The 22,071-nt window shown below is 44.4% G+C and overlaps 1 protein-coding gene across 4 annotated transcripts in view; it reads left to right on the forward strand.

Annotated features, from left to right (window-relative positions):
• Positions 1 to 21,865, forward strand: part of hipk2 (homeodomain interacting protein kinase 2) — a 72,629-nt gene extending 50,764 nt beyond the window's left edge. The window contains exons 4-15 of one of the 4 annotated variants that reach the window (XM_069528015.1): positions 48 to 167; positions 2,243 to 2,329; positions 5,685 to 5,869; positions 5,986 to 6,148; positions 8,194 to 8,419; positions 9,098 to 9,219; positions 12,286 to 12,416; positions 13,372 to 13,554; positions 13,692 to 14,018; positions 15,059 to 15,300; positions 15,409 to 15,566; positions 15,678 to 21,865. In XM_069528015.1, the coding sequence (XP_069384116.1) occupies positions 48 to 167; positions 2,243 to 2,329; positions 5,685 to 5,869; positions 5,986 to 6,148; positions 8,194 to 8,419; positions 9,098 to 9,219; positions 12,286 to 12,416; positions 13,372 to 13,554; positions 13,692 to 14,018; positions 15,059 to 15,300; positions 15,409 to 15,566; positions 15,678 to 16,142 (2,409 nt within the window). In that variant the 3' untranslated portion in view covers positions 16,143 to 21,865. The remainder of the gene's footprint in view (positions 1 to 47; positions 168 to 2,242; positions 2,330 to 5,684; positions 5,870 to 5,985; positions 6,149 to 8,193; positions 8,420 to 9,097; positions 9,220 to 12,285; positions 12,417 to 13,371; positions 13,555 to 13,691; positions 14,019 to 15,058; positions 15,301 to 15,408; positions 15,567 to 15,677) is intronic. The other 3 variants (XM_069528016.1, XM_069528017.1, XM_069528018.1) reach the window with 3 other exon arrangements.
• Positions 21,866 to 22,071: the final 206 nt, after the last annotated feature.

Genomic DNA, 22,071 nt, shown 5'->3' on the forward strand with positions numbered 1-22,071 from the left:
AATCATGCATGTGATGTAACTGCATTTTTTCATCGTCTGTCTTGCAGATCCGGTACATCTCCCAGACACAGGGTCTGCCGGCAGAGTATCTGTTGAGTGCAGGGACAAAGACCACCAGGTTCTTCAACAGAGACCCCGACTCCACCTATCCTCTCTGGAGACTTAAGGTACAGCTGGAATGACACAGATGCATCCACACACACGCCCACAAAAACTCCCAGCTGGAGGCATCAAGAACATCTTTTGTAGCTGCACCGGTTAGATGAGATAATGGCAACGAAACATCTTTTGAAGATTTATTTTTCTCTCACTCCGTTTTTCCTCATTAAAACTACAGGAAAATAAAAGAACAAAGGTTTCAGACTTACATCTCTAGCAGTGTAATAGTTTTCTGAAAGTAGCTCAAGCTAATGTCAGGTAACCTCAGACCTTTGGTCATGTGACTACTTACATTACACATTAAATTAACCTTAACAGCATTAGATTTTTACATCAACATCTATGTTCTTTAAAGCTATTTTTCACTTTTTAGTGAAAGTATAAACTCATATGCTTCAGTATTATTTATGATATAAAATATGTAAAATGAATTATTTTATGATCTTGACATTTACATCTTTGTGGGAGGAAGTTCAAAAGCTGATGTTAATATTCCAGAAACTCTGGATACACCATGTGAGCCACAGACAGACCTATTTCTGGATATAAACAAAGTGAGAGGATAATCAGAGCAAAATGGTTCTGTGCAAGAGGATTTGGCAAATGGAAACCCAGCCTGATGAATCCAGCTCAGTCTTTTCTTACCCCCTGCCACCATCCCTTTATGTAGGCCACCCAATGAGAAGGTCTTTTTTCCCCCTGATTAACTAAAACTTTGTGTGTCACGCAGTGAATTTGTATGCCGTGTTCTCGACTGTGTCAAATTGCAAACGTTGATCCATCTCTGCAGGGTGTGACGATGTTTCTCTGCCCAGGACTGGTCTCTTCTAAAAAGTTTACATTTAAGAGTCAGTTTCTTATGAAGCCCACGAACATACCACACTGACATCAACGGTGAAATGAAGACACATTGAGTGCATAGTGTACATTCTTTCAAGTCTGCTGCCCACAGGCTTTGAGCAGGTGTCAGGTAAAACTTGCACAACGTTTTCATGTGTTCGCTTAATTTAAGAATTTCTCAATCCTCAATGAAAACTGAGACATGTGGGCTCCCGAGGCCTTTTAAAGACACATTGTTGTCCATTTGAAGTTTGGCAGTTTCTCAGTACCTCAAAGACAGATGAATTATAAGTAGGGCTTGGGGTGGAAGGACACATTTGTCAGCTGTGAAGGACACGGCCCCTGAATTGAGACACAGCTATGAAGACTTATCAGCCTGTGGACAACTGAACTCCTTTAGTTAGCATGGCTTTAATAATGCAACATGGGTTTTAAATAAAATTAGATGGCATATGATGTTCATTGTTTTAGGAAATATGACTCTATGATATCTAGAAGTGAATGGATCTGATTTTTCCCCATTGTCTAGTGCTTAAAAGTAAATAAAAATCATAATGTTAAATCAAATATTTGGAAACATATCAATTAAAAAATAATTATTCAATCAGAATTGAAAGAGAAGCAAATCGGCCCTGATAATTACCTTGAACTCACCACTGATGTAGCTCATCATGATTTTCAAGTGGAAAGTCAAACATCAAGGCTCAGTCCTGACCACTTTTTATCTCAAGAGTGATTGCTCAGCTTCACTTTGACCTTGCCATGTGTTTCCATGCAACAGCAGCTGCACTGCTTCGCTGACTGTAATTAAAAATATCATGTGTTCAGTCAGGAGGTTTCTAAAGTCGACGCAGATTTGTTTTGTGTACATTTTCAACCTTTGAAAGAGAACGATCACAAAGTGTTCATTCCTGCTTTTTCATTTTCATATAGTTTATGTAAGTGCGCTGCCTTGTGAACTTGTGCAAAACGTTTTTGTGTAGCGCAGCGTGCACCCTCGCTGTACGTCGCCTCGTCTTCATGCGATATTCTGTGCGCCTCCACGTGCGGTCTCCCCGTCTCCCCATCTTCCCTGGCTGTCAGATGAGTGTTTGTGTGCTACCCCAGGGTTGCTCAGAGGGCGAGCCGAGTCCTGCTGCACATCAACAACAAGAGGCCGTAATGAGCCAAATGTAAATAGTGCGTTTCCAGAGGGGAAGTGTGATGGGATATGGGATGAACATCTGCTTCTTGTCTCCCACAGACTCAAGAGGACCATGAGGGCGAAACGGGGATCAAGTCCAAGGAGGCTCGAAAGTACATCTTCAACTGTTTGGACGATATGGCGCAGGTATGCTGTTAACAGTATCACAGAGCATGACTCTTCCTTTTCTATGAAAAAAGACAAAATATGTTGGGTTTTTTTTCGCCATTCTCTTCAATCACATCCGCCTGTCTCGCATTTGAAGCTTCCTCTGACAGTGCTGCTCAGATCTCAGGCCAGTTTGATCCATCACACCCCGAGAATTATCCATCAAATATTTGAAGTCCTTTTAAAATATTTATCCTTTTCAAGGCTTCAGCTCCAGATGCTGTGTAGCTCTGCTCTGCTGCTATATAGAGTTTTACAGAGCGAAATGAAAGCAGCTGTTCACCGAAACCCCTCCTCGAGTCCGCCTCTGCTCTTCATTTGACTTAACCACGATCTAATAAGTCACAGGCGGACATTTGAGCCGAACATGTGGTGAGGCTGGTTAGCTTGTTTGATAAGTGCAGTTTGCTCTCTTATTCAAGCAGGAATGAGTGTTGTGGCTACGTCTTCACTTTGTACATCTGCAGCGCATGTCAGCATGTCGAGGGCAGGGGTTCAAAATGTTGATCTCACACACACACACACACACACCCACACACTCACACACACAGGAAGAACATACGTGAACACATTCCGTCCAGTTTTTCCGACCTCTGTGGGACCCGCACCACGCTGTGTCTGCATGACTCAGCTGGTTATCGCCTCTCTCCACGCAGCCCCACACGTCACTTGTCTGAATCTGTTGAACAGACCTTACATAACCCCAGGAAGTGACTTATATTGCCGACGTCTATATGGAGAAGTGTTGTCACTGAACTCGGCTACATCTAATGTCACTTTCCTCTGTGACTCAGTGGGAATTCATCTCTCCACGGTGGGAAAGTTCACATGTAGCCATGACATTTTGATAGGACGTGCCTGACAGTGAGACGATAGTGAGTGTTGCTTTGTTCGCCCTCACTCAGCCAAATACTGGTTCTGCTGGCGGGTATGGCAGCAGTGATGGAAAATTACAATGTTTTCCCAGGCCCCTTCGGATCTCTTGACAGTACTCTGTTGTCATCGCGCTCCTCGGCCCTGCCTCCAAAAATGACTAGCCGAGAGATAAGCGTTAAGCAGGTGAATTGTTTCTTTTAGAATATGGTCATCTCGGTGCAAAGCCAGCAGCAGCCTCTGTCTGAAGCTGTCTATGTGGATATGCAACACACAAAACTACTTAAGTTATGGAGACAATTATGGTTGTCCAGTAGCGCCCAGGGCCGCTGTCATGCCTGTCTGGAATAACATGCTGTCGGCTGGGACAGGAAACTGCCTGGGTTTGTTGAATTTACAGTTACCATACACACACACGCACACACTCTCACAGAGGGTTTAATGAAACCAACCTGCACCGGTATGATATCCCCTGGGTCATCTCTGTCTCCGACGCTTCAAGCTCTGTGTCCCATCTTCCTCTCCCTGTTGCAGCCAGACTAGGCTTACTACAAAAACACAGAGGAGCTACAGCAGAGCAGCACAAGCTTAATGTGGGAGAAAACTGCCTGCTTTGCCCCCATCTCACTGTGCTGACCGTATAAACAAGTCTGCCTTGTGGACATCTGTCTCCGCGTGTATAATGGATGATCTAGCTGAAGGCCCTGCAAGACAGAAGGGGCTAGGTGCCAGAGAGAGATAATGAACCTCATTTCAGTCGTGGGAAATGTGGGGAGGCTTCAAGTATATCTAATTTGAGTAAATCAGACACCGATGTAAAGCAAATTCAGGACCATGCTAGAGGCCCGATGTCGACACGAGACCGGCTGGAAGCACTCGGAAATGGACTCACTTTCATCTGCAATCCCTCAATATCTCTGCTGATAGGAGTGAAGCCGCGGCAGGAGAGGCAGCATGTTCCTCACCTTATCGTCCCCTCATTACATGCACTTACAGTAATGCACCCTTCCTTTCTTCTATTCCTCCTCCTACTGGGGAAATAAAGTTAGCATAGATGGTTCTGTGCATGGTGTTGCGCAGACGGGGGGCCTGCATCTTCCACGCCGAGCTCTGCATCTCCTGAGGTGCAGCCCGATCTGTCCCACTGCTCGACATCTGCCATCCCTGCCCTCGCTCGGCTGTAAACAGCAGTTGACATGCAAGACACGCAAGGCTGACCATGTTAGCTGAAGCCCCCGTGTTTATATGGACCCTTTTCATTTAGGTTTCTGGAAATGTGAAATGTTGCCTCTCTCTGTTAACGGAGCATGAAGATGTAGCTCCTCTAGTAAATTCAAACGCTTTAATTAAATCAATGACAGCGAGCTTCCTTTTCACTCTTGTTATCCTGATTATGGTGGCACACCTTCGGCCAGCTCCCAAACCGCTTTGCATGTGCCACCGAACTGCATGTGTACATTTCCCAAAGTCATCTCTTCCACTGGCAGAGGACAATGTGATTATTTCTCACCTCATTCTGGAGATTATTCCTTTATCGCTAGCAGAGAGGAATGGTTACAGAGCCTGAATAACCTGCATGGAGAAAGAAAATTTAATCAGATTTGCAGCGTTGACTGGCAGCACATCTGATAGCCCCTGGAGCAGGCCTACAGATAAGCGCTGCGTCCTTATGAAAAACAGGCCTGCTACCTCTGCATGGCAGTCACAATAAACAAGGCTGCCTGTTTGTTGCCGCTGTCCCTGTCGCTGTCCTTGCATTGCTTGACAATCTGCTTGTTTGCTTAAACCCAGACAGGCTATATCATGACCTTGTCCTGCTTCCTTCATTACATGCATTCATTCACAAACCTAAAAGCAAAACCAGAACCCAGAATTAGCTCCCTGCCTAGCAAATCAATTCCTGCTAGCTATGTACTTTTGCATTAAAGCAAATATGTGCTTCTTTCCCCTCGTATTTATCCACAACCCAAGCTGCAGTGTTTAATTGAAATGAAGCAACATGATATTCCACATCGGCTTCCCAGAGCTGCCTCAGATCATATTTTGGCTAAGTTGTCTTGTGTCAGCTCTTTCAGAAGCACTGAGGAAATTGTGTCCTACATGAATGGCTTCTTTTACGACTCGCTAATGGCAGCATTTATTGGCTTCATGTTTTTTGTTTGTTTTCACATCTTTGGAAATGGATAAAAATCTCAGCGAAGGCGCCAGGAGATATTTCAAGCAGCGCTATGAATACCAGTGCAAATGTTTATAATGTCACTAAGGTGCAAGGTTATCACTGGGCCCTGTAGCACACAAACTGACACCCTAACTGATGAGGCCTTGTGAGTATTAATAGGTCTCTCTATGGGAACGAACTGCAGGAGAGATTTTTCTCTGTCGTCTCTACAAACATCTGAGACCTTGAATACTCATCAGCCGCTTGAAATCCTGTGTTTGTGTGTTTGTCCCGTGCATCCAGGTGAACATGACGTCGGATCTGGAGGGGAGCGACATGCTGGCGGAGAAGGCCGACCGGAGGGAGTTCATCGACTTGTTAACCAAGATGCTGACCATTGACGCAGACAAGAGGATCACCCCCATCGAAACGCTCAACCACCCCTTCGTCACGATGTCACACCTCCTCGATTTCCCACACAGCACACAGTACGAGATCTTGTTGTGTGCATAATTATCATCTTGAACGGCGCGGCAACATCTGTCGAAGACTTACAATGCTCATCCCCCCCCCCCTCGCTCTCTCTCTATCTCTCTCCGTGCAGTGTGAAGTCATGCTTCCAAAACATGGAGATCTGTAAGCGTCGTGTCAACATGTACGACACGGTCAACCAGAGCAAGACGCCCTTTATCACCCACGTGGCCCCCAGCACCTCCACCAACCTCACCATGACCTTCAACAACCAGCTGAACACTGTGCACAGCCAGGTAAAAAAAAAAAAACTCCACCAGTCATCAGTATGCTCTGAGGCCACCACTGATAAGGAACTCCTTTGCTGTCAGATGCAAGAATGTAAATTATAGTAGCTGTGGTTTAGTGCATTTCCACAGTGAGGAAAGAAATGAACGTGACAATTATATACTGTCGATAAAAAATACATCTGAAGAAAAGTAAATGCAATAAATAAACATGTAGAATGTGTCAGAACGGATCATTTAAGCTGAGTCCTAGCTCTTTAAGAAAAAAATATGAATGATGCATTTGCAAACACAGCCAGTCAAATGTTGTCTCAATCAAAAACACCCACATGTCAGTGATTAAACAGCTTCACAGCCCGTGAGCAACTACGTGTCCCTTTGTTCTATGTTTTTTTTCCTGTTCCTCGTGTCTGTCTGCACGTTTCCTTGCTCGCCGGCCTGCCTTTCTGCCTTGGTGCATGTTCTTTATATCTGTCTGCCTGCATTTCTGTCTGTGCCCCAGGTCCTGTGGGATTGTCACAAAGTGCTGATTACACACATGACAAGCCCTACTTCCTGCTTGCCTTGCATTCTGGGGCTTTCAGGCCTTAAGAATCCCTTTAGCAGGCTTCCTCTATTTTCCCTTCCTCTCCCTCCTGTCCTCTTCTCTCTTTTTTTAATTCTTCTTTCCTCCCAGTTCTCTGGGTTTGAGCCTGTGGTGCTTTGCCGCTTTACTCACGTTCAGCCGGTGAATTGAAACTGCTGACTTCAGTCTACTGCGCGTCAAGGTTTTTGAGATTGTGCTTAGTTACGAGTCCCGTGCTCTCATCCTGACCCCTTTTTTAGTAAACAGAGTTCTTTATCACTGACTATATCGAGCCGGCTCACACTGCGTAGCATGCGACAAAATTCCCATCTCGCTGTGATTTAAACAGATTAGCGTTTCCTCGGCTTGTCTTTCCTGCGCCCGGCTCTCTGAGCATATAGACAGACATAAGTTAGTGATTTATTCAGCTTGACTTGTTTGCGAGGCTCAGAATGTGTCTTTTGCTTGTATTTTGCTGCTTCTGTACTTGTTTATGATGAATGCCACAGTGGCGTATTGATTATGTTTCCTCCCGTGGTGTTCATTGAGCACGCTAAAGAGAGCAAATGAAATATGAAAGCGCTGTCTCCGTATTTCCCTCCACCCCTATGTACACTTAATGAAAGGGCTAAAATTAGACGGCATCTCGCGGAGCAAATACTACTCTGAGCAAACGGTCTCTTAAAAGCGTTTGTTTGTCTCTGGGATGTTCCTGGGCGGTCTTAGTATTCCACATGTATTAATGGTCATGCTGGAGTTACCTTACATAAGCTTACATAATTATAGAATGACGGTTGGCTGTGAAATATAACTCCTGTCAGTCGTATTGATTTGGAGCATAGATAGTGAATCTGTGACATCACATTGTGCTGCAGCTCATTACTGACTAATGGTTCTGTAACGTGTGATGTATTATATCATGATCTCCTTTTGTCTTTAAAACACATTTAAATGTGATAGTATGGGAAAGGTTACTGTTGAGATTGAGACGTATAAAGTATTATTAAATTCATATTAAGTATATTCTCACTATAAAGACATTAAGTATACATTTCCTGTTTAGTGGCACATTATTCTAGTCTTGAATAAAGACTCAGTAAACACTGTAAATTTAAAAAATGATCAAATTCTCTGTCTGAATTTGCTCTGGTGGCATTTTGCTCATTGATGATTGATTATTCTAAGAACTGTTGCACTGATTGCATCTCTCCTCACATACTCTCTCTCCTTCTAATTAATCAAATCAACAATGTGCATATTTTAAGACGTGTTCAAATCAGTCGTCCAATTTCCTCATTCTTCCATCGGCTTTCATCAGTGATGGATGCGCTGCTACCCATCCTGCGGTTGTTTTGTATCTTTGTTATTTTTCTGTTTTCTACCCTGCTTGCTATTCAGCTCTCCCTCCTTGGAGTGCTTCCACTTCCCTGTCATTCCCATCACTTCCTCCACTCTCATGACTTTTATTTTGGTCCCATCATTCCTTTAGGCCACCAACCTGGCTCCCTCCTCCACCAACAATGCCACCCTTTCCTTTGCAAGTCCCGATGTCTCCATACTAAACTACCAATCTGCACTCTACCAGCCTGCAGCTGCCTCCATGGCAGCAGTGGCCCAGAGGAACATGCCCCTGCAGCCGGGGGCTCCTCAGCTCTGCGCCGCCCGGCCTGACCCCTTCCAGCAGGCGCTCATCGTCTGCCCACCTGGCTTCCAAGGTAAAGAGATCTGACGAGTCAGTTTGCATTAGCAAAAGTGAGCTGTGTGGTGATCCTTGAGAAACACAAGGTCATGAGCAATAGCCTGTGATATGAGGAGAAAACACAATACAACTGCAAATTAGTTGAAACCTAAGAGCAGCCTTTGTTTTAAGCATTTATCTGATGCCATAAATATGACTAGTCTGTTTGAGCTCTGTCTCTGTGCCCAGACAGTCCTCTTTTTTTTACTAGCATTTGTCTTTTTGCTTTGCAGCTTAAGCCTATCACCAGACAAACAGAGACCAGCAGTGATTTAATGATAAGTTGATGGGGCAGTTAATCATTTGAAAGGAAATTTAATATCTTTGTGTAATGCTTACTCACACCCTTTTGTCTCCTCTGTGTTTGCACTGGGAGAACAGAAGGTCTCCAAGGCATTTTTCTATCTGTTTATTTATTCTTTCTGTGTAAAGGCTGATTCTATTATCCTTAACAATTTTTTATTCCATTGCCATGACTACTGTTTTTGTTTTTCTCGGTAGCATTGCTATATTTGAACATAGGGTTTTGACATCTATTGAATGCAGATTCATCAGCTTTCATTTATAAACTGTTATATGTGGAAGTTTGCAGATGGAGGGAACTGCTGTACTTATTTCTTGACTTCCTCCATGCGTGTGCTTCATTTGTTCACAGGGCTGCAGGCGTCCCCTTCCAAGCACACCAGTTACTCTGTGCGGATGGAGAACGCCGTTCCCATAGTGACGCAGGCCCCTGGTGCCCAGCCCCTGCAGATCCAACCTGGTCTGCTTGCACAGGTAGGAAGATTAGCCAGCTTCACGGAGAAAACTGAGAGACAATACCACTGCTAACTTGGAGCTGCTCACATTTAAACAAAGCTCTCAACATCTTTTTTTTTCACAAGCCCTTCACTAAGAATAGTATCTTATCGATGGAGGCTGGAAATTACTCAGTGTTCGTGACCCTGCTCCTGCTGGCAGCTGTTTTTTTCCTGAGCGCTCTTTCCTGAGTGCATTGCTCCCTGCCTCTCTCTCTCTCCCCCTCGCTCCCTCTGCTGCCCCGCTCTCCTGGAGGCTGAGGCTGCCACGGTCTGATGCACACTAAGGCAAGAGCCTTTCACACAGAGTGGGCCTTCACTGGAGCCTGCACAGTGGAGCCGGAGCTTTAGCTGCTAATATACAGTTGTTGAAAGTAACAGAGAGTGACTGTGCATCACTCTCCCTTCACGCATGCACACTGTCGACCACTTCCATTGCCACACCGTCTCTTTTCCCTATGGAAATTTCCATGAGGGCTTTAAATATCCCTGAGAATCCAGGGAGTTTGAAGTGCTCCCTTATCTCCAGTTAATCATGCAATAGGCAGGCAGGAAGCAAGCTCTCTGTGTGTGTGTGCACGGCTGTATTTCTATGGCGGGTTAATCTGTCAGATACCAAATGGTGATTAGCTCCAGGGCTGGTTCCAAGTCAGGCGCTCCAAATTACAGGCCTCAGAGGATCCTGGAAGGTCAGGGGAAGCTCTGCAGAGTCTCTGCATGACCAGATAACTCACAACATCACCAGATTCATTGATACGATGGATCTGTCAAATGTAGACATCTATGTCTTCCTAAGCAAAATACAAGTTACTGTAATTGATATAGCAAATGTGGATCACATGCTGCTGCCACGTCCTGCAGGTGTTCACTGCAACCTCATGTCTGCAAGCATGTTAAACAAAGACAGGCAATAGTTAACATAAGCAGATGGTTTATATAGGCCAGCGAGCCGTACACCTAATAACTGGGTGTGTGTGTGTGTTTCTCTGTGTTTATTGCTTTACTGTGGGAGGTCTCACAGGCTCTGCTGAGGTATTGTTTGCCTCTTTCCTGCACCCTCTCCACCTGTGCCCTCACCCACCCACCGCTCACCGCCACCTCTCCTGCACCCTTCGCCTACCTGGGACCCATGCAAGTTCACCCCCTGAGCTCTTTGGGTGTGCTGTGAGAGGAGGCAGAGGGAAGGAGGCTCCAAGCAGGGAGGCAGTGAAACCAGCAGGACCTTTATCTGGTGCAGGAATGCAGAAAATGTGGAAACAATTGGGGAGTGAGAGCTGGGGCTTTCAAAGCCCTGAGGTGACAAAGGGTTTTCACCCAGGGAGTATAGGTCGAGGTGGGAGGCAGTGGGCCGCTGATAGTGATGGTGGGCTCTGAGAAGAAAGAAAATGGTCCCTTAACTGGGTTACCATTTCAGGGCAGACAGGCTGGTTACACAACACAGACCCCTTGTACAAGAGGCATGTAGAGTGCCAGGAATGGTGATAGAGGGGGCAGCAGGAGGAGCAGGAGATGGATGGATGTATTAGTGACTCCTAATGGCATGTTGATAAAAGGCCTTGGACGTGTTCTTAGATGTAAGACCATCTCAAGCTCCAGAATGTTCCATTAGAGACGTCAGTCATCAGTGCACAGACAAGGAGCTCTGCTGGCCTGCAGCTGCCCCCCTGCAGCACTTCAACTATACACACTGGCTGCTCTTAGCTTTGCAACCAACGTCAGACAAAAACAATTCCACATCAACAAACCTGCTGCCAGACGACAGAACAGAGCAGCCACTTAAAGTCACAATACTGGAACAAATCAAGCTCCTACATGAAAATTAAGGTAACAGTTAAGATGAAGTTAAAGATAAAACTAAGGTAAAATTAAAGATGCTTTACTACATGCATAAATTGCCTGCTTTGCATTTTGCGTGCTCCCTCTTTCTCTCTTCTCTCTCTGTCTCTCTCTCCCTCTGTTTAAACATGTGCATCGCAGTACATACTGATGCTGTTGTAAATAGATGTGCAAATGGTATTAAAGGAACAATTCATTAGCCCTGACATTAAAGTGCTAATCAATAGCACTGCATTAAACTATTAGGGTTACACACACAGCAGCACACAAACATGGTCAGGCATGCATGCACACACACACACACACACACACACTCATCCTGGCACATCTCCGGGCGTATTATGCCCGATACTCCTCCCGTGCCGCATCAGAAATACAAAGTAGCTTCTTTCACAGCAGCTTGAATGGGCCGATGGATTTAATTAGAATATAGGTTGATTTGACTAAAGTCCAACGCATAATCACAGTAGCTGGCAGAGACACACACACTTAAAGCGTTAGGCTCCGTCACTCATACACAAGCACACAAAGAAAGGAGCTGCACTACATCTTTATTAAGTTTTGCTCTTATCTCTTTTGTCGATGAATGTCTCCTTGAAGCTGGCGGAGTTCATTTCGCATGCCCACTAGCAAGTTTAAACCAGCTCTTACGCACTTTTGAGAAGATACAGTCATTTATCAGAACACCCTCAAACCAATCAGTCAGGTTCAATGAGTTTCTTTTCTTCACACATTTTGATTGTAAAAAAAATCAATCATGGTCATGTGCAGTCCCGAGGAAAGTAGAACGGCACTCAGTAGATCGTGTACTCCTGCCAACACCCAGCAGTCCTTTTAAATTCAATCAAGCTGCACACTCATGGATCACAGTCCATAAATATGATTTTTTTCAGCGGAATCTGTGAATTATTCTGTAGAGAATTGTTGGGGAAAAAAATGCCCCACAATATCTCGTGTGACAAAAAATCCTGAATCTGCCCTTTTGTCTGGATCCACCCCAAAAGTGTATTGGTTCTTCCTTAGCCCATGTCCCATCCCTCCACCAGGTTTCATGAAAATGTGTAGCTAGAGGTAACAAATTGATAAAATTCCTATTTTGTCACATGGCAGCTGACTATTTTCTGTGTCTCCTCTTTCTGTCCTTTGAATCTCCCTCCCTCGTCCTCTCCCCCTCTTTGTCCGTCCCCCACTCTGTGTTGTCCTTCCTCAGCAGGCCTGGCCCAGCGGCACCCAGCAGATCCTGCTGCCTCCAGCCTGGCAGCAGCTCACCCACACCTCAGTCCAGCATGCCACTGTCATCCCCGACTCCATGAGCAGCACACAGCCTCTCGCCAACTGGAGGTGAACACTGCTTCCTTTCTGGTTTTTATTTTTAAAACCTGCTCCCAGCCAGTTTAAACCATCACCGATACTTTGATGTCTGAATATTGTGGTCTACGGTATTTTAGACTCACCCTTCTTCACACAAGATATAGCTGGATAAATAATTCTAAAAGGTTGACACGTGTAATTTTAAAACCAAAGCACTTTGTAAATCCAAGTCACATAATCCAGTAAGTGGTAAGTGTGTAGTTGTGTTCTGTCAGATAAATAGATTTCAAAGGCCAGCTGTAGTTTTATGGCCTTTATAGGTCAAAATGTGCTATAGGAAGATGGCACGGCATCGAACTGATTGACCGTGGAGTCTGTACCTTCCTGACAGCTTGTCCTTTATCTTCAGTGAATCACAGTCCCCACGTGAACACTGGTGCTTTTATAAGAGCGGCTTTACCTCAGGGAGATGGGATATATGTATATGCAGAGACATCATGTGGAGTACAACCTGTCAGGGAGACAACTTAATAAATGGATGGATAGGTGGGAGAGGGAAATCTGCAGGGAGATGAGGAGGATGCAGGTATATAATGTGAACATGTTGAAGGCTGCTGGGTCCGTGCATGCTCAGATACATTCAGAGCTGTCCATCTGTGACCAGACACCACCCTTCCCATCCCTCTCCCTCCCTTCCCCGGCCAGTGGCAGCTCTGTTGTCCTCTGAGAGGCGACGGGAAAGTGTCGCACTTCCTCTGCAGAGCTATCGCTCCACAGCTGCTGGTGTCAGCTCCTCTGCCCTCCCTCTCTGCTCTCGCTCCCTCTCCTCCTTCGGTCGTCTTTAGAAAAGTTGGCTGCTGCCACCGGCTGGCTTCTTTGGGAAATACTCAATGTGTTGGATCTGATACAGTGAATGAATGTGTTTTTTTTAGTATTCCTTGCAGTGATACTTTACTCACAGGTTTCTGATGTGGTTTTGTTACAGGAGTTCCCACCCTCATGGCAGCCATTATAATCCCATCATGCAGCAGCCAGCCTTGTTGGCTGGACACGTCACACTCCCATCCAACCAGACGCTTAATGTGGGAGTGGCACATGTTATGAGGCAGCACTCGATCAATAACAACTCCTCTTCCAAAAAGAACAAACAGCACCATATGACTGCCAGGTACTCTTTAACAGTCTCACTATAAATCATCATCCTGGCAGATGAAGATCATCACACATCATGAAGTCTTGTTTTGATTGACAAGGTTTTTGATCTTCAGCTTCTCTCACTTCACCCAATCTCTGTCTCTCCGTCAGGAACATGTCAGCCTATGAGGTGTCGTCCTCGCAGGCGGTGCTGTCCCCGCAGCGCTCAAAGAGGGTGAAGGAGAACACGCCCCCGCGTTGTGCCGTGCTGCAGAACGGCTCGGCCTCCAACAACTGTCCGCCCCCACAGCCATGTGGCGGGAGCGGGTGGGGTGCTGGCGAAGCAGAGCAGGCCTCCAGCACCACCCGCGACCATCAGCACCATCACCACGTCCCCAGACAGACCATCATCATCCCCGACACGCCCAGCCCCGCAGTCAGCATCATCACCATCAGCAGCGACACGGATGAGGAAGATGACCACAAACAAAACAAACGGTCTGTTAATGGGACGTGTGTCATACACAACTTGAGCTCAACAGTGTTTTTCATTTTACTATGACTACGATAACTACATCTCAAGGGGCTACAGACTTAGATCAGCTAAGATAAAGACTAAAGAGTCTTTGCAAAAACATGCGTTCATCTGTTTTGACTTAGGATAAAGAAATGTTCCCACCAATGCCAACTATACTGAGAACTTCATTTTAGGTTTCAAAATAGTGTATAACATACTGTAGGCTTTTCCAGCAAAAGATTTGAGTCTTAAAATTAGTCGAACAAACATGATGATATCTCAGTGACAACACCCCACTGGTGCGATGTGTTAGTATTGATGTCAGATGTTAGCGGGAAGGGGAAGTGACAGAATGTTAACAAGCAAATGCAAAAAAGATTTACAACTTGCTAAAGAAAACAAGATTTTTTTTTCATGTTAGAATGTTCAATCAGTGTGAAAACTTTGATGCAGAACATACGAGCAAAGATCCATCCATCCATTGTCTTCAGCTTATTCGAGCTTGAGAGGTAGCCGGTCAAGTAGGGTAATCCAGATCCAGATATTTCGTCCCTCTTGCGAGTTGTTGGACTAACCCAGGTCTCCTTCCGGTTGGCTGTGTCTGGTAAACCACCAACGGAAGGTGCAGAGGAGGCATCCTGACCGTCTCAACTGTCCCCTTTAGACACAAAGGAGCACAGTTCTACTCTGAGCTGCCACCAGATGTCTGAACTAATTTCTTCCGCTTGTATTCACAATGTCAATTGTTCGGTCACTTCCCAGAGCTCGCTGTGATAGGTGAGGGTTGGAGGAAAGCTTTAAAAAAAAGCCCTTGTGCTTCAGCTCCTTCTTCACAATCACAATCTGGTAGCACATTTGCAACCGGACCCCGAAATTCTCAAAATCCTTCACTTGGGAGAAACTCACCCTGATCAAAGATTGATAATTATAGATACAGTAAAATTAAAATATCATTTCCAATGTGTTCCTAGTTATTGGAATTTATTTAACATTCTCAGTTACTTTCCTCTTTTTCCTCCAGCTCATCCTCAAAGCAAAGGAAGAATGTCATCAGCTGCGTGACGGTCCATGATTCGCCCGACTCTGACTGCTCCAGCAACAGCCCCTACACTGTGCAGTCCAGAGCCCCCAACAACAACAGCTACGACACAAAGACCACCATACTGGACAACTACAACAACGGGAACCCCCGCACCATCATCATCCCCCCTCTCAAGACCCAGAACAGCGAGGTCCCGAATGAATGTGAGCGCCTGATGACAGGTAAAGGACGCCAACTCTTTCCTGACCCTAAAACCCAGCCTCATGCCTTCTACTATGTTGTTAGCTGCTGCTTCTCAGTCAACCAAACCTGTGTCCTCTCCTGTGCAGATGCAATGAACCATCATAATTCAGCTTACAAGTTCAAATCCTCCAATATGGTGTCTGGCAATAATCACGTACCAGGTGGCGTCACTGGAGGCGGGTCCTACCGACAGCAGCGCTCAGGGCCACACCCCCTCCAGCAGCAGCCCCTCAATCTCAGCCAGGTATAAAGAAACATGAAAATCAGTGTGATGTGTGTAAACAACCTTGGGAACATGTTTAACCAGAGTAGTGCAACATTTTGGGGTGTTTTATTCTGTCATCTTCTTTTCCAGGCCCAGCAGCACATGGTAGCAGAGCGAAACGGAGGTCATCGGCGCCAACAGGCCTACATCACCCCCACCATCGCCACTCAGGCCCCGTACTCCTTCCATCACAACAGCCCCTCTCACACGGGGAACGTCCACCCGCACTTGGCTGCCGCACACCTGCCTAGCCAGCCCCACCTCTACGCCTACACAGCCCCCGCTGCTCTGGGCTCCACCGGCACAGTGGCCCACCTGGTGGCGTCGCAAGGCACGGCGCGCCACGCGGTCCAGCACGGAAGCTACCCGCCCAGCATCGTCCACCAGGTCCCAGTCAGCATGGGCCACCGTGTGCTGCCCTCGCCCACCCTGCACCACAGTCAGTACCAGGCCCAGTTTGCCCACCAGGCCTACATCAGCGCCTCGCCCGCCTCCACTGTCTACACTGGATACCCGCTGAGCCCCACCAAGGTCAACCAGTACCCTTACCTCTAGAGAAGACACTGACTGACACTGGAGAGCCTGACCCAGCACTGCTGCTTCCCCTCGAACCCGCCCGCACCCCTTCGACACCCTAAACATCCTCTCCTCAACCTCAGACATAAACAGGGACAGAGGAACATGCAATCCTCACCAAACTTCACATATAACTTGAAGATGTAACGAGAGAGAAAAACAAAAAAAGATTCACAGCCTCTCTGGAAAGGAAAGATGGGGGATGGATTTTTGAGGGGGAATGTTTTCTTTCACTCTTTGTTTTCTTCTTCCTGAAAGGGCCAGTTTTGTTTTGTTTTTTGCTTTTATTTCCCTATTCCTCGCTTGATTTTATGAGGAAAGTAACGTCTCATTAGTTTCACAGGGAGGTTCGAACCATGCCTTTTGGGACAGCGTAGATTTTCTGGTTTGATTTCTTTTATTTTTCCCTCTTCATTTTGGGAAGTGACTGTTGAACAGGGGTTACTGACTGGAAGTTTGGAATCCCAAGAGATTTTGGGAGAAGGTGAAATACGGAAACCTGCTGCTCTTCAAAGAAAATAAATATTGATGGCCTTGAACTGTCTTAATATTTCCAAATCATTCATGGCGTGGGGAGTAAAGAGAAGAGAGGCATCTTCCCCCACTCCACCTTCTCCGGTCGAGGAGGCTTCTGGAAATATAACCAACAGAAGACAACAAACTTTTTAGTGTATTTATAGATATTTGTTTTTTTTTTCTTTCTTTTTTTTTTTCACCTTGATGATACTTCAGTTTTAGCTAGGTGTCTTAGCTGGGCCCCGTTCTTAGAATGTAGCAGTCAGCACCTGTTTGTTTTAAGATTATTTTTTCTCCTGATACCAATAGATTTATTTGTTCTCTTTATTTTCAATGTGATTGCACAAAGTGGTTATAATAACATAGGCATGTACAACGTGATTGTCTGTGTGTGCTACTGTCAGCCATGCGTGTGTAGTCCACTCCTCAGAACCCTCTTCAGTCTGTAGGTTTTTGACCATTGTTCCCTCGTAGTGCCTTACAGATATAACAACACAGTTTACTCGGCTTGGATCCTGAAAGCCACAAGTTACTATAGCTATACTTAAAGAGACATGATTCCCTGGTTTCTACATCCCAGTCGGGGCAGTTGTAGCTCTCTTCCAGGTGTAGGCTCAGCCCTTGCTGTTTCTCGTCATTAATGGAGATTAACGTCAGATTCTGTATCACGCTGAGCTCTTTTACGATGTGTGCATGAGATAACTTGCCTGGGGTACTTACCAAAGTCGTAGATTCAATTCTTGTTACACTCGCTCTGGATATTCATGTGAATATGAAAATGTACAGTATAGCTGTAGCTGTAAATCTCTTATCACGGTGGAACCCCAAAATGTGGCGTTAGTTTGGCATATATTTGTTTTGTTTTTGGAAATCTCACAAGGGAATGCATGCGTCGTGATTACAGAGCAGAGATACTAGCTCGGTTTTACAGGGGATGAGTTGCATTACAATGTTATTGCGACACAGTAGAGGTGCTTTTTGTGTTTTGTTTTAAAGGTTAAAAGCTAGTCCGAAAGAAGGGCCTGACAGAAAGTGATTGTTGCCATGAGGGTGGTTCTTTGAGGCTAGCGATAGCCTGGCTGCAGCAAAGAGACAGAGTATCGAGGGTTGTTTGAGAGAGAGATGCTGTGTAGGCACGAGTGAAGGGGCTTGTTGAGAGCGTAGGGTCAGTTTAGGTAGGGATGGCGGAGGGCAAACTCTCTATCTTAAATGGGACTGAAAACGGTGGCAAGTTGGCACTGAGCAGGTTGATAGTAACACTGAGCCCGGGTGGTCGGTAGGAGCCGCGGGAGGCCCCGCCTTACCTGAATGCACATGTAGAATTCGGATATGAAGCCTTTTTTTATCGTTGTCTCTTTTGTTTTTTGGGAAGTCGTTCGTTGTGTTTTGAGGTTTGGGTAGCATCATCGCAGCGCTGCAAGAAACAGAGCAGACGGGAAATGCCACAGCGTACACCTGGAAGGGCGCCTCGTGGACGATTTGTCGCCACTGTCCATTTGTCTTCGAAAAATAAAAAATAAAAACCAGATACACCACAGAAATCGCCACGCCAGCCAGACGGGAAAGCGGAACACTTAGAGAACCAATAGGGCTGTCGCTTTTTTATGTGTTTGCTGCTCGATTTCATTTATTCTCGTAGCCGACGATACAAATAATCTCCTCTGTTCACCTTGTCCTCTCGAACGTGGGCACATCCGAACCTTTAGTGAAGGCCTTCCCCTCTCCTTCATGGTATGCCATAGTACTTGCATTTGAAGTGATTGTGTTTGTTTTTTGTTTTGTTTTTTAACTTAACATTATCTTGAACTCTTTTGGACATGGCTGTAGTAGGCTACATGTTGTGTTAAATTTTTTTAGAGATTGTTGCAATAATTCTTGTGGACGTTTTATCAGAGTATGTGTGTGTTTTTATTAAATGTCATGCTCATTTCTATTTTGTAACCAGGGGGTTGATGTACAGTGATATTTAGTATTCCATGGAGGTGGGTGCACCTGTGTAAAGTGCTGATGATAGTAAGTGTTGAGTTGATGATAATCCAACAGAGGGGGGGGGTGGGGCTCTTATAGATATGTACTTGGCATGAGGGTACCACGTGGTCCATCATCCTGGTACTTGTTACCCTTCAAGAAACCTTTCCACTCCCCCCCATCAGCTCCAGCATGCAAAGCCTTGGGTCCGGGCTCTTAACGTTACGTTATATGTTGCCGGTTACATCTTCTCTGTTCTGTCGTTGTCTTTTATTTTATTTGATCTACTTAATTTTCTCTTCATCATTTGGGGCCTAAGCACACGTGCATAAGGGAGACGATTTTTTTTTTTTTTTTCCATTGAAATCTTTTGGCTCCTCTGTTTTGAGACAGACTACTGAAACATTCCACTGTTGGAGGGAATTTAGCGTTACCCATGCTACACTGCTGTCTTGTCCCCCGCACCGCTTGTCAGAATTTCATTGTCGCCACGCTCTTGACTTTTTTTCCGCTCTTCCCACCAAAGAATGAAGCAGATCGATGTACAGCACAGCACAGAAGGGTACAAGCAATCCTCTCTACACCATCGCTGGAGCGGATAGGCAATAACTCCTTTTCATGTTGTTCTTTTAACCGCCAAGCGAGCGGGTTTCTGCACGGGGAGGATTTAACGTTGTTAACGCACACAGCTCCATCTTGAATTGGTTTCAAATCTTCACATTCAACTCTGTTTTTTTTCATTTGACTCCACTCACTTGGCCCCTGTCGATAGGCTGACTGATCAATAATTATTATTATTATTATTAGTAACCTCTCTCCAAATTGTTTTATAAGCCAGTAATTTTTTTATCTTCATGTTGTAGCTTTATTGGTGTTGTAAAAAAAAAAAAAAAGTTTGTTTTACGTTAAAGTGTGACATGAAATAGAATGATCTGTTAAAAATGAATTAATCAAAAAAAAAAAAAAAGTACCAGGTATACCTTTAAAACCGTGGTCACCTGCACAAAATGAATGTAATATGTGACCCGCGACATCTGAAATGGCTTTAGATTCTCTCCTCTGTGGGTGACCATTCATTTGATTTCACTGTTTGTGGCCATGCATGATGCAATAATTACACATCCGATCTCCAGCAGAATCCCATACCAGACAAATAATGTAAAATTACCACTGTCCTCATGATTAGGGGGTTAGAGAATAATCACTATTTTCTCAAATGAAAGCATAAAATTAAGTGAAGCCCTGTGTGCGCAACCTTGTGGAGAATAACTTGACGTGTATGATATGTTTTCATCTATCACGCTGTTTCACATAACCAATGTTTTGTGTTTTATTTTAAAAGGGGGAATCAGAAATGTGAGCATTAACGTAGATCGAGTGACCTTACAATTACCAAAATGTTCTTAAGTAGAGTGTATAAAAATGTTCTGTGTTGTTGAGGTGAGCGTAGCCTTCCCAGCTAGTGGCTTTATTGTTAGAGTACTGCCTTCTAAAAAAAAAAACAATGATACCTCTGAAGCTTTAAGGTGACATTTGAATCAGAGAAAACAGAATAAGGCAGAATCTCACTCTGTATGTAAAGCCTGGCGTTCTTCTATCGAATACTCTCAAACGTCCGAGTTTCGTGATGTTATGTGAATAATACTCTCTGAGAAACACGAGGAAACATTCCTGAGAGCGTACATACAACTCCTCTGAGGTGACTTGAAGCTGAGTTAGAAGTGACCAGACGACCCGCAACATAAACCGACACACTCTTAACAGTAAAAAAAAACATTTGGCAAAGTCGCAGCTTTACAAAAAGGGTACAGAGCAGGTGTTAATGTGGATGAATCATGTGCAGATGTGCTCTCTGTCACCGGGAAACACATAATCCAGCTACGCGTTATTCTTAAAGCCCTAATTTTTGGATGAGAGTGTTTTTTTTTTTCTTTTTTAGTTTTTGCTTTTGTAATCTTTGGTTGAGGAGATCTGCTCCTGTTGCTGGCTATTCCTCGGGGGGATTCAGGGTGAGGTGGTCAAGGTTTGATGCCATCACTGATAGAGGGCGTCAGGTGAATGCGGCGAATGAATTTAAGAACCAAAATCAATTATTATCGTTTTCCCCAGCATTTCCATTTATTCTAATTTTGTACAACCAGGCAAGGATTTGGATTTTGGATTCTACCAAATCCCCAATATGCTTTGGTTTAAGCTCTTTTGGTTTGGTGAATTTACACAAATGGAATTCTTGTCAATGCTTTTCCAACTAGTTTCAGAAAGATTTCTAGCCAGAACAATTTATTTTGTAGTGTTGAATAGAATAAATGGAATCTGGAAGTGGTAGACCAAAGCTATGTTCAAGTACAGACTCTTCACACTACAAAAATATCCATCTTACCTAGAGTTCACATCACAATCCCTTTCAGAATGAAGACTAGTGAAGCTGAAGCGCGTAGATAACTCCTTGCACAAGTGATTTATCAGTTTATTTACATTTACTGAAGACCTAAGAGCGCATCAAACCCTGACCACCTTTTGTGTCCATTGCTGTATGGTGTAAATCTCATTCTTTGTTGATAAAGCTAATGTGTGCTGCAGTATTTCCTAATATAATTCTCTGATAATTGTCTTTTCTTATTTACTTTTATTTTATTCGGGTGTGACGTCTCATTATCTCAATCTGTTGACGTAGCGTTCTATGTATACCCTGTTCCTTAGCCTAATATTATTAAGTATGTTATGAGAATGGATATTTTACTGGCTTTATAGAATGTTTAAATGAATATAATAATGACAATAAGAAGAAGGATTAATTAAACCTCCTAACAAGTTGAGTACTTGCTACTAAGCGCTTGTGTTACCATTATGATGTTGTGTGCTTCTCTTAATCATTTTCGTTGTAGAAAAATGGAGTGAATTTATATTAGGCTTCGGGAAAAAATTAATGATAGCATTGTAAATTTCACAGGAGGATTTTAACAGACAAACAGCTTCGTCAAATAGAAGAATATAGCTATTTTAATTGTCCTCTTTACTAACTGTAGGGTGAGAAGGGGCTCGCGTTGTGGTGAACTATGTTATAGCTTGTTATTCACTGTTACTTTTGATCATTTTTTCGGTCTCCGAGGTGAATCGAGTTATTAATGAGAATTTGTATGCTCACATATGCATATTGTATATGTGTAGAAATGTAATCACACTTTGTCTTGGATTTACATTAAACTGTTAAGTCACGGCACCGCCGTCCCGTCCTTTTTTCTGTGTGTGTGTGTGTGATGATATGAAATCTATAATTATAGTGCAATAATGTTATTATGATATTTATATTATATTCAAATATTGGTATTCCTTCCATTTGTTTTAGTTATAAAAAGTTGAGTAAGCTGCTTGTGTGCCAAACATCCTCCCTGTAAAACAATAATGTTGGTTAATGTATAAAACT

This window comes from Paralichthys olivaceus, chromosome 7 (genome assembly GCF_024713975.1).
Source record: "Paralichthys olivaceus isolate ysfri-2021 chromosome 7, ASM2471397v2, whole genome shotgun sequence".
Lineage (NCBI taxonomy): Eukaryota > Metazoa > Chordata > Actinopteri > Pleuronectiformes > Paralichthyidae > Paralichthys > Paralichthys olivaceus.